This window comes from Schistocerca gregaria, chromosome 5 (genome assembly GCF_023897955.1).
Source record: "Schistocerca gregaria isolate iqSchGreg1 chromosome 5, iqSchGreg1.2, whole genome shotgun sequence".
In the NCBI taxonomy this organism is placed as follows: domain Eukaryota; kingdom Metazoa; phylum Arthropoda; class Insecta; order Orthoptera; family Acrididae; genus Schistocerca; species Schistocerca gregaria.
This window is the reverse complement of record NC_064924.1, coordinates 121451583-121464714: the sequence shown is the minus strand read 5'-3', so window position 1 is coordinate 121464714 and position 13132 is coordinate 121451583. Positions and strand designations below refer to the sequence as shown.

General features: G+C 44.2%; 1 protein-coding gene across 1 annotated transcript in view; it reads left to right on the top strand.

Annotated features, from left to right (window-relative positions):
- The window catches only part of LOC126272474 (venom dipeptidyl peptidase 4-like), a 274930-nt gene that overhangs the window by 248025 nt on the left and 13773 nt on the right, over window positions 1-13132 (top strand). Inside the window, exon 15 of the mRNA XM_049975353.1 lies at window positions 12725-12936. Within this exon, the coding sequence (XP_049831310.1) occupies window positions 12725-12936 (212 nt within the window). The remainder of the gene's footprint in view (window positions 1-12724; window positions 12937-13132) is intronic.

Genomic DNA, 13132 nt, shown 5'->3' with positions numbered 1-13132 from the left:
AATTGAAATAAGAACACCGTGAATTGATTGTCCCAGGAAGGGGAAACTTTATTGACACATTCCTGGGGTCAGATACATCACATGATCACACTGACAGAACCACAGGCACATAGACACAGGCAACAGAGCATGCACAATGTCGGCACTAGTACAGTGTATATCCACCTTTCGCAGCAATGCAGGCTGCTATTCTCCCATGGAGACGGACGTAGAGATGCTGGATGTAGTCCTGTGGAACGGCTTGCCATGCCATTTCCACCTGGCGCCTCAGTTGGACCAGCGTTCGTGCTGGACGTGCAGACCGCGTGAGACGACGCTTCATCCAGTCCCAAACATGCTCAATGGGGGACAGATCCGGATATCTTGCTGGCCAGGGTAGTTGACTTACACCTTCTAGAGCACGTTGGGTGGCACGGGATACATGCGGACGTGCATTGTCCTGTTGGAACAGCAAGTTCCCTTGCCGGTCTAGGAATGGTAGAACGATGGGTTCGATGACGGTTTGGATGTACCGTGCACTATTCAGTGTCCCCTCGACGATCACAAGAGGTGTACGGCCAGTGTAGGAGATCGCTCCCCACACCATGATGCCGGGTGTTGGCCCTGTATGCCTCTGTTGTATGCAGTCCTGATTGTGGCGCTCACCTGCACGGCGCCAAACACGCATATGACCATCATTGTCACCAAGACAGAAGCGACTATCATCGCTGAAGACGACACGTCTCCATTCGTCCCTCCATTCACGCCTGTCGCGACCCCAGGAGCAACAGTGTCCCTAATTTGCTGGGAAGTGGCGGTGCGGTCCCCTACGGCACTGCAAAGGATCCTACGGTCTTGGCGTGCATCCGTGCGTCGCTGCGGTCCGGTCCCAGGTCGACGGGCACGTGCACCTTCCGCCGACCACTGGCGACAACATCGATGTACTGTGGAGACCTCACGCCCCACGTGTTGAGCAATTCGGCGGTACGTCCACCCGGCCTCCCGCATGCCCACTATACGCCGTCGCTCAAAGTCCGTCAACTGCACATACAGTTCACGTCCACGCTGTCGCGGCATGCTACCAGTGTTAACGACTGCGATGGAGCTCCGTATGCCACGGCAAACTGGCTGACACTGACGGCGGCGGTGTACAAATGCTGCGCAGCTAGCGCCATTGGACGGCCAACACCGCGGTTCCTGGTGTGACCGCTGTGCCGTGCGTGTGATCATTGCTTGTACAGCCCTCTCGCAGTGTCCGGAGCAAGTATGATGGGTCTGACACACCGGTGTCAGTGTGTTCTTTTTTCCATGGGAAAAAAGGTCAATCGGTCAGGAAATGGCGAACCGCCGAAGGCTGATGGCAATAAGTACAAATTGGTGGGGATCACCACATAACAAACGGCGACAGCTGAAACGACAGTGCCCAGTATGTAACCTAACTAAAATGATCTCCTCGCGGTGAGAGATCCGAGAACAGGTCGTCCAATCCGCTGGGAGAGGTTCAGTTCGCCGAAACTTGTCCCCATGAAGGAAAGATCAGTGGTGATGACAAAGTAATACCACCTGCTGACAGACAGCGACATGGAGATCATTGGAAGGAAAGGAAGAACTAGAGGGCTGCGGTAGGAGGACTGCAGCCTTGGCAGCAGTGTCAGCGGCCTCGTTGCCTGCCATACCGACGTGACCAGCGGTCCGCATAAACATTACAGTAGCTAGTAGCTCCGTTAAGACTGCTCACGTGGATACTTTCTCGAATCCGTTGAACTAACTGATGGACTGTACACAGCATACAAAGACTCTGAGAGCCACTCAGAGAACCGCAGCAGATGACACAATTGAAAAGCCAGTGTTGCCGGAAGTACTGTGTGGCCTGATACAGGGTGAATAACTCTGCTGTAAATTCTGAGCAGTATTCCGGAAGCCGATACTGAAAATCGTCGGGCCAGTGACGAAGGCACTCCCGACACCACTGTTAGTCTGAGAGCCATCAGTGTTCACACAGGGACTATCGCCTATCGCCTATTTGCATAGGTTGAGAAGGTCATTCCTTAATAGATCTTGTTTGCTTTGCAATCAATATTTCGCGATGAATAATTTTTCAAAATCTCTGCAGGTCTTGCAACTTCAGCTGCTTCCGATGCCCACAATGTAACTTCTCCACTGGTCTTTGACACTATAAACTGTATTTTATCTTGTTTCTTCCGAGATCGGAGAAATAAACTTCTGAAACTTTTTATAAACCCATTAGGTGCATAGAATTTTTGTCTTTCGAAAATATTTGAAACTGCCTAGCTTTGTAAATACTGTGTGCAGTCCCCTTGCGACCATAGTATCGATCTTCAAGATCCGACTCATCGCTATTTCCTAACGGGCTATCGATTTCTGGAATACGGTTCTGGGTATATTTCAAATTGGTTTTGTCTCTTAGGACAACCCTCACCTTTTGACAAACGACTGGTTACATATTCCTGCCAAAAAAGTATCTCGGATAAAACTTTCTCCTCATAGAATTGAAGTCTACTTTCATTTGTTTCACGCTGTCTACCTCCACACGTCGTGGAGCATTTGGTTTATTCTGTTGCGTCGCTTTCTCGATAGCATTCTGAACTTGCGTGTAAATGTGTAAACTCCTCCCCCCCCATTCTAACCATTGTGACATATCTCTTCTATCTTAATCGCCTGTTTACTAAGGTAGTCATCATATAAACTCCTGCCCTGTGATTTTTAAGAGCTCTACTTGTTTAGTTACTTTATCAATCGATTGCTCCACATTCCCTTCTAACTTGGAGACCGAAGCTTGCAATGTTTCGTTCATTTCATTAGAAAATTGTACTCTTAATGTTAATTTATGTCTCACGTAGATAAATATTAATCGCTTTTCTTAATACGTGATTCTAGGTCGTTAACAATCTGTAATACCTCTTTCTTAAATTCTTGGTCTTGAAGAGATCGTTGTTTCTGTTATTCTAAAATCTCCTCCCCAAAAGTCTTTTCCACTAGTTCGCGTCGTTTCTCTTGTTCTAAAATTTTCTTTCTAATGGCTTTATCTCTAAGATCACATTATTTGCGCGTGCGTCGTGGGTTGTCGTAGTGGAGAATATGAAACATATAATTGGAAGTTTTGAGTCACTGTTCATTATGCAACCACGACAGTTATATTTCGCCACTGTTTATTACGTAAAAATTGTTTTCATACCTTTCTTCAGAGTCACGCGTTGGGCGCCAATTGTAGGCGCCCTTCATCTATCTACTGTCGTCGGCTTCTCTGACGTAAGATATTGATGTTGTTATCTGCTGTGTATGCCAAACTTTCCGTTATATCCACCTAGCAGATGGAGACCACACATATATCTGCACTGTAACGGCGACTAAATATCGGGTCTTCACAATAACAATTAATGTCGACTTTTTACACAGTCGATCACTCTTCATTTGTTGCTGCGTTACCGAAGACAAGATAGTTAATAACATCTTTGGATGTTAGTTATTATTTCAACTTCCTATTTCCGACGTTACTACTACTTATCAGCACTGTTTCTGATTTTGTATTAGTTCTGTCCGATTGGAAATGAAATGGTATGTATCCTTGAAGTCACAATTTACGCTTCGTAATATTTCATAATCGAACCTTCCGTCATTCAGAGATACAGTTTGCAGCTTGCTTATGATTATCGTTGACTAATACACACGCTATTGTGGAAATCAGTTTAGTTTCTTATTAACAACATTAGTAATAATTAAATTATCATGACTGATTGTGATTTGTATATAGGGAAAAGGAAGGTTAATCTTACAATTACTCTCAGCAATTACAGGAATTAAATATCCGTGATTTTTATATTTCGTCACTCAAAGGTACCATACTTTGACACATTCATTCAAACTTCGTACGCTTATACTTTCACAAAGCTAAGTGTCCAATTCCGTCCTTGTATTCAATGTAACGTCCCTTCGTACAGTCCACAGATCACATATTATCGGTTATTCGGCATGTAATAGACTTTAGTACTGAGAGCTACTTTTTCTCTAGCAGATATTCTTTGTTCGTAACCTTACGGCAACAGTTTGTTCCGTATAAATTAACTACAGTCAGTTCTCTTGCAGTTTAAGAAAAGTGCACTGATCCTTTTCGTAACATATCATACGGAAATGCCGGCCATATCGCACGCCATAGCTACGCAGACTTATTCAGAGCGCAGAAAAGAAGACGAGAGAACTGATAACACCCGCGCATGGTTTACACAGTAGGATTTAGAAACAAAAGCAGCCGTGTCAAACCCTCTTTGGTTTCCCTGAAGTGCTACTTTGATGCGAGGGTCATTCTAATGAGAGATCATATATCGATAATTTTAATTAAAACTTTTTCAGTGCTATTAACTATTTCAGATATTATCGATCACATCTCACCTATATGAGAATAAGCCTGATAATATTGCTCTTAATTCAAAGAGCGGTTATAGAGCGTGGGATGTTAGCTTCCTTAAGCGGGTGAGTAGGTTAGACAGTATAAAATTGGAAATGAATACGTTGGAGTTACACTTAGTGGGAATTAATGAAGTCCGGTGATAGGAAAACAGGACTTCTCGTCACTTGAATAGAAGTTTACAAATACGAAATCAAATAGAGATAGGTCTAATAATGAATAAGAAAACAGTAATGTCCGTAGCGTACCACAGCATTGTGAATGCAGTATCGTAGCCAAGATAGACATGGAGCAAATATGCACCACAGTAGTAGAAGTTTATGTGCTATGTAACTTCCCAATAAAGAAACTGAATAATTTCCTTTATTTCATTACGCATTCTCTCAGACAATCAAGACAGACGAAAATTTAATTCTAACGGGGGACTGGAATTCAATTCGTTGGAATAGGAAGAGAACGAAGTATAGGAGGAGAACATGGAATGAGGGAAAGAAATTAAAGAGGAAACCTCAAGTAGAGTTATGCACAGAGAATAGTTTGACATTTTTTTCTGTAACACTGCTTTCACATCTTTTCCTTGTATAGCCATTCTATATAGTCCTTCCGACTTTCTGCTTTCCCTTCTTTCCGTTCTTTGGTGTTTTGTACCAATAGAATAACGAGGCAGGTCGCAGACCGTCAAGATGCAAGTCAATTTATATAGGAATGACAGGAATAAATCTGCAAACTACATACAAAGAATACATAAAAGACAGGAAATGTGAAAATAGCCATCCCGTTTTTCCGGAAAACCTAGTAAATCATGGACATAAACCATTTAACAAACAGCATAGTGAACGCATTATTGTGGCCAAGATAGATACGAAGCCCACACCTACTACAGTAGTACAAGTTTATATGCCAACTAGCTCTGCAGATGACGAAGAAATTGAAGAAATGTATGATGAAATAAAAGAAATTATTCAGATAGTGAAGACTGACGAAAATTTAATAGTCATGGATGACAGGAATTCAGTAGTAGGAAAAGGGAGAGAAGGAAACGTAGTAGGTGAATATGGATTGGGGCTAAGAAATGAAAGAGGAAGTCGCCTGGTAGAATTTTGCAGAGAGCACAACTTAATCATAGCTAACGCTTGGTTCAAGAAACATAAAAGAAGGTTGTACACATGGAAGAAGGCTGGAGATACTGACAGGTTTCAGATAGATTACATAATGGTAAGACAGAGATTTGGGAACCAGGTTTTAAATTGTAAGACATTTCCAGGGGCAGATGTGGACTCTGATCACAATCTATTAGTTATTAACTGCAGATTAAAACAGAAGAAACTGCAAAAAGGTGGGAATATAAGGACATGGGACCTGCATAAACTGAAAGAACCAGAGGTTGTACAGAGTTTCAGGGAGAGCATAAGGAACCAATTGACAGGATTTGGGGAAAGAAATACAGTAGAAGAAGAATGGGTACCTTTGAGGGATGAAATAGTCAAGGCAGCAGAGGATCAATTAGATAAAAAGATGAGGGCTAGTAGAAATCATTGGGTAACTGAAGAAATATTGAATTTAATTGATGAAAGGAGAAAATATAAAAATGCAATAAATGAAGTAGGCAAAAAGGAATACAAACGTTTCAAAAATGATATCGACAGGACGTGCACAATGGCTAAGCAGAGATGGCTAGAGGACAAATGTAACGATGTAGAGGCTTATCTTACTAGGGGTAAGATAGATACTGCGAATAGGAAAATTAAAGAGATCTTTTGGAGAAAAGAGAACGACTTGTATGGATATCAAGAGCTATGATGGAAACCCAGTTCTAAGCAAAGAAGGGAAAGCAAGAAGGTGGAAGGAGTATATAGAGGGTCTATACAAGGGCGATGTACTTGAGGACAATATTATGGAAATGGAAGAGGAAGTAGATGAAGATGAAATGGGAGATACGATACTGCGTGAAGAGTTTGACAGAGCACTGTAAGACCAGAGTCGAAACAAGGCCCCCGGAGTAGACAACATTCCTTTGGAACTACTGACGGCCTTGGGAGAGCTAGTCCTGACAAAACTCTACCATCTGGTGAGCAAGATGTATGAAACAGGCGAAATATCCTCAGACTTCAAGAAGAATATAATAATTACAATCCGAAAGAAAGCAGGTGTTGACAGATGTGAAAATTACCGAACTATCAGTTTAATAAGTCACAGCTGCAAAATACTAACGCGAATTCTTTACAGACGAACGGAAAAACTAGTAGAAGCCGACCTCGGGGAAGATCAGTTTGGTTTCCGTAGAAATATTGGAACACGTGAGGCAATACTGACCCTACGAGTTATTTTAGAAGCTAGATTAAGAAAGGGCAAACCTACGTTTCTAGCATTTGTAGACTTAGAGAAAGCTTTTGACAATGGTGACTGGAATACCCTCTTTCAAATTCTGAAGGTGGGAGTGGTAAAATACAGGGAGCGAAAGGCTATTTACAATTTGTACAGAAACCAGATGGCAGTTGTAAGAGTCGAGGTACATGAAAGGGAAGCAGTGGTTGGGATGGGAGTGAGACAGAGTTGTAGTCTCTCCCCGATGTTATTCAATCTGTATATTGATCAAGCAGTGAAGGAAACAAAAGAAAAATTCGGAGTAGGTATTAAAATCCATGGAGAAGAAATAAAAAGTTTGAGGTTCGCCGATGACATTGTAATTCTGTCAGAGACAGCAAAGGACTAGGAAAAGCAGTTGAACAGAATGGATAGGGTCTTGAAAGGAGGATATAAGATGAACATCAACAAAAGCAAAGCGAGGATAATGGAATGTAGTCGAATTAAGTCGGGTGATGCTGAGGGAATTATATTAGGAAATGAGACACTGAAAGTCGTAAAGGAGTTTTGCTATTTGGGGAGCAAAATAACTGATGATGGTCGAAGTAGAGAGGATATAAAATGTAGTCTGGCAATGGCAAGGAAAGCGTTTCTGAAGAAGAGAAATTTGTTAACATCGAGTATAGATTTAAGTGTCAGGAAGTCATTTCTGAAAGTATTTGTATGGAGTGTAGCCATGTATGGAAGTGAAACATGGACGATAAATAGTTTGGACAAGAAGAGAATAGAAGCTTTCGAAATGTGGCGCTACAGAAGAATGCCGAAGATTGGATGGGTAGATCACATAACTAATGAGGAGGTGTTGAATAGAGTTGGAGAGAAGAGACGTTTGTGGCACAACTTGACTAGAAGAAGGGATCGGTTGGTAGGACATGTTCTGGGGCATCAAGAGATCACCAATTTAGTATTGGAGGGCGACGTGGAGGGTCCAAATCGTTGAGGGAGACCAAGAGATGAATACACTAAGCAGATTCAGAAGGGTGTAGGTTGCAGTAGGTACTGGGAGGTGAAGAAGTTTGCACAGGATAGAGTAGCATGGAGAGCTGCATCAAACCAGTCTCAGGACTGAAGACCACAACAACAACAAACCATTTAACATCGGATAGGATATCAAAATCGGTAGAGATGCGACAGCGTACTTGCCTAGTATGTTCCTAAGCGCCACGCATAAAAATGGGAAATTCTGGTGCTTATATCTCGAGATCTGTTAGTGACAAAAAATGTAGGATCGAGTGTTTCGGATAGCCTTTGGGTTAGGAACCATTTTCATACTGATCAGAAGGATCGCCTTAGTGTCACTATCCTACAGTACAGGGTCAAAGTACGAATATTACACACTTCCTCCTGCTCTGGTAAATAGAGGAAACAGGTTGCTTCTTTTTGAATCTGATGTGGTCTTCGGTGGACTTGATGGGACTTATGGAGACAACATTATTCCATGGGCGGTTCCATGGAACCCAAAGAGAAGTATTTTGTTTTGTTTTGGCATTTATCTGGTAATAAATATACAACCAGACGCTTGTTTACGATTTATTCAACCATGAACATGTTTTCGAGCCGCTCCACGCTCCTCATCAGATGGAGGTGTTACAGGAACATTATGTTGTGGACCAAGTGTAGCCAGATGCAGTGCTGGTGAGTGCACTGCCTTGTGGTATCCGCATCAGATTGCTTCTTATAACGTGCGTTATTAAGCTATGTACACAAATAAACGAAGTAGGTTTTACATACTTTGTAAAAACATCGAATGTTTACATGCTGTGATCCAGTGTAAAACCAAATGTAGCTACGTACTGTGTTTATTTGTGTACAGAGCGTAATAATGCACGTTATAAGAAGCAATCTGATGTGGATACCACAAGGCAATGCACTCACCAGCACTGCATCTAGCTACACTTGGTCCACAAGATAATGTTTCCATCTGAATATGAGCCTGCAGTGGCTCTAAAAAATGTTCATGGTTGTGAAACCTTAACTTTTCCCGGCGAACTGAATGTTCAAATAATTAACGGGTTTGCTGCCGGGTGACGTCGACGACAATTTCCGATATTTCGGCAGGAGCACACCCTGCCATTCTCAAGGCACAACTGCAAGGAGGAAGCAACGCACAAGGGAATTTAATACCTCATTTCACAGAGGAGAAACAAGGAAGATACCACACACAGAACAAGTAATTGCAAAGTCAACACGCAACCAAAGATAACCAACATCAGAAATATCGGTAGTGACTATTAATCAACAGGTGAGGTAGCCCTAATTCTGTCCCTCTGTTTTTTTTATGAGAGACAGAGCCGGATTCCAAACAGTATTTAAACAAAATCCACCATCTCTGTTTATAAGGTTGCTTGATAGTTTGATTTCAACAGCTTCCTTAATGACACTATCCCAATAGCTGGACGTGCAAGCCAGAATCTCTGTGTTGTTGTATTCCATAGGATGACCGGTGTCAAGGCAATGTTCTGCAATAGCGGATTTGCTCGGCTGTTGTAAGAGTATGTGACGCTTATGTTCAATACACCGGTCTTCCCCGGGCCTGATTGTCTGACCAATATATGACAATCCACAACTGCAAGGAATACGATAGATACCAGCCTTACGCAAACCAAAATCAACTTTTACGGACGCCAACAGGGCCTTAATCTTAGAAGGTGGTCAAAAAACAAATTTCACATCGTATTTCCGCAAAATACTGCCAATCCTGTTAGAAATGCTTCCTGCGTAACGCAAAAAGGCCGTAGACTTAGGTGCCATTTCGTTGGTATCGTCACTCACCCGTTGCACAGAAGGCTGATAGCGCAACGCACGTTTGATTGCCTCTCACTATAACCATTCTGACGAAAGGTGACTTCGAGATGTGATAGCCCAACTGCCAAACTTTCAGGGTCTGAGATAACGTGGGGTCTGTGAACCAGGGTACGAAGTACTCCTTCACGCTGAGCTGGATGGTGACAACTATCAGCTCGCAGATACAAGTCAGTGTGAGTAGGCTTCCTATAAACAGATTGTACCAACGTACCATCAGTCTTCCTTGTGACCAACACATCAAGGAAGGGAAGGCCTCCATTCTTTTCCACCTCCATAGTGAACTGAATATTCGGGTGGATGGAATTCAGGTCAGACAGTCAGGACTGTGGGAGACCGGTGTATTAAACATGAGCGTCACACACGCTTACAACAGATGAGCAAATCCGCTAATGCAGAACATTGCCTTGACACCGGTCATCCTATGGAATACAACAACACGGAGATTCTGGCTTGCACGTCCAGCTATTGGGATAGTGTCATTAAGGAAGCTGTTGAAATCAAACTATCAAGCAACCTTCTAAACAGAGATGGTGGATTTTGACTAAATACGGGAACGATACGACACAGCATCTCCGAGATAGCGAGGTAATGGGGATATTGTCGTACGACCATTTCACGATTGTACCGTGAATATCAGAAATCCGGTAAAACATCAGATCTCCGACATCTCTGCGGCCGGAAAAAGATCCTGAGAACGGGACCAACGGCGACTGAAAAGGATCGTTGAACGTGACAGAAGCGCAACCATTCCTCAAATTGCTGCAGGTTTCAATGCTGGGTCGTTTACAAATGTCAGCGTGCGAACCGTTCAACGAAACATCATCGATATGGGCTTTCGGAGTCCAAGGCCCATTCGTGTACCTTTGATGACATCATGACAAAGCTTTACACCTCGCCTTGACCCGTCATCACAGACTTTGGAGTGTTGATAACTGGAAACATATTGACTTGTCGAACGAGTCTCGTTTCAAATTCTACCGAGAGCATGAACGTGTGTGGGTATGGAGACAACGTCATCAATCCACGGACCTTGCATGTCAGCAGGGGACTGTTCAAGTTGGCGCAGGATATGAAATGGTGTGGGGCGTGTGCAGTTGGAGAGATATGGGACTCCTGATACGTCTAGATACTACTCTGACAGGTGACACGTACGTAAGCATCCTGTCTGATCACTTGCATCCATCATGCCCATTGTGCATTCCGACGGACTTCGGCAATTCCAGTAGGACTTTGCGACACCCCTCACCTCCAGAATTGCTACAGAGTGACTCCAGGAACACTCTTCTGAATTTAAACTCTTCCGATGGCCACAATACTACCCTCACATGAACATAACTGGGCATATCTGGGATGGCTTGCAACATGCTGTTCAGAAGACATCTCCACCCGCTCCAACTCTCACGGATTTGTGGACATCCCTGCAGGATTCATGGCGTGAGTTTCCTCCAGCACTACTTCAGACATTAGTCGATTCCATGCCACGTCGTGTTGCGGGGGCCCTTCACGATGTTAGTGGGCTGTACCAGTTTCTTGGGATCTTCACTGTAATATACAATAAGGTGAGTAAAGACAGGGGACAGTGATATGTATGTACTGTACTACCTCGATTCACCGCCAGTTGGCCCAATTGAAGGAAGGTTATGTAGCATCAACAGGTTAGTGTTCATCACGAACGTGGTTTTGCAGTCAGTGCAATGTTTACTAATGTGGAGTTGGCAGATGCCCATTTTATGTATGGATTAGCACGGGGCAATAGCCGTGGCGCGGTACGTTTGTATCGAGACAGATTTCCAGAACGAAGGTGTCCCGACAGGAAGACGTTCGAAGCAATTGATCGGCGTCTTAGGGAGCACAGAACATTCCAGCCTATGACTCGCGACTGGGGAAGACCTAGAACGACGAGGACACCTGCAATGGACGAGGCAATTCTTTGTGCAGTTGACGATAACCCTAATGTCAACGTCAGAGAAGTTGCTGCTGTACAAGGTAACGTTGACCACGTCACTGTACGGAGAGTGCTACGGGAGAACCAATTGTTTCCGTACCATGCACGGCGTGTGCAGGCACTATCAGCAGCTGATTGGCCTGCACGGGTACACCTCTGCGAATGGTTCATCCAACAATGTGTCAATCCTCATTTCAGTGCAAATGTTCTCTTTACGGATGAGGCTTGATTCCAACGTGATCAAATTGTAAATTTTCACAATCAACATGTGTGGGCTGACGCAATTGTGCAATCACGTCATCAACACAGATTTTCTGTGAACGTTTGGGCAGGCATTGTTGGTGATGTCTCGATTGGACCCCATGTTCTTCCACCTACGCTCAATGGAGCACGTTATCATGATTTCGTACGGGATACTCTGCCTGTGCAGCTAGAACATGTGCCTTTACAAGTACGACACAACGTGTGGTTCACGCACGATGGAGCTCCTGCACATTTCAGTCGAAGTGTTCGTACGCTTCTCAACAACAGATTCGGTGACCGATGGATTGGTAGAGGCGGACCAATTCCATGGCCTCCACGCTCTCCTGACCTCAACCCTCTCGACTTTCATTTATGGGGGCATTTGAAAGCTCTTGCCTACGCAACCTCGGTACCAAATGTAGAGACTCTTTGCGCTCGTATTGTGGACGACTGTGATACTATACGCCATCCTCCAGGGCTGCATCAACGCATCAGGGATTCCATGCGACGGAGGGTGGATGCATGTATCCTCACTAACGGAGGACATTTCGAACATTTCCTGTAACAAAGTGTTTGAAGTCACGCTGGTACGTTCTGTTGCTGTGTGTTTTCATTCCCTGATTAATGTGATTTGAAGAGAAGTAATAAAATGAGCTCTACCACGGAAAGTAAGCGTTTCCGTACACATGTCCAGATAATATATTTTCTTTCTTTGTGTGTGAGGAATGTATCCTGAAAATTTGGCAGTACCTTTCTGTAACACCCTGTATAGGCGTTGCCGTCCGCAGCGCCGTATTCTGCCTGTTTACATGTCTCTGTATCTGAATTGCATGCCTATACCAGTTTCTGTAGCGCTTCAGTGTATATTGGAAGTGAAAGGAAAGCACGGCAGAGCCGGAGAATATGTATGGAGACTAATGCTCACGTTGTAGCTGCAACACGTTCACGTCTTGCACTGTTCTCAGACTCCCTGTACACCGAGGCGTACATGGGCTACCCCACGCCGGGTGACAACGAAGCTGGCTACAACGCGAGTGACGTGACGCGGCTGGCAGCGCGGTTCGCCAAGAAGAAGTTCCTGCTGGTGCACGGGACGGCGGACGACGTCGTCTTCCAGCAGAACTCCGCCATGCTGGCCAGGGCCTTGGAGGAGGCCGGCGTGCTCTTCAAGGAACAGGTACGCCTCCAAGGCGCACTTTCCAGCTCTCCCCGAGCAGCAAATTTCAGTCTGTGTGCTAATCCTGCCCGCTATCCATGGCAGGAGAAATGGGAGCTGACAGGATCAGGGCCTCATAACTCCATCTCATTACACAGCTCACGAATCTGCCATCCAAAATTTACATAATGCTGTGACGTGTTGTGAATCAAATCAT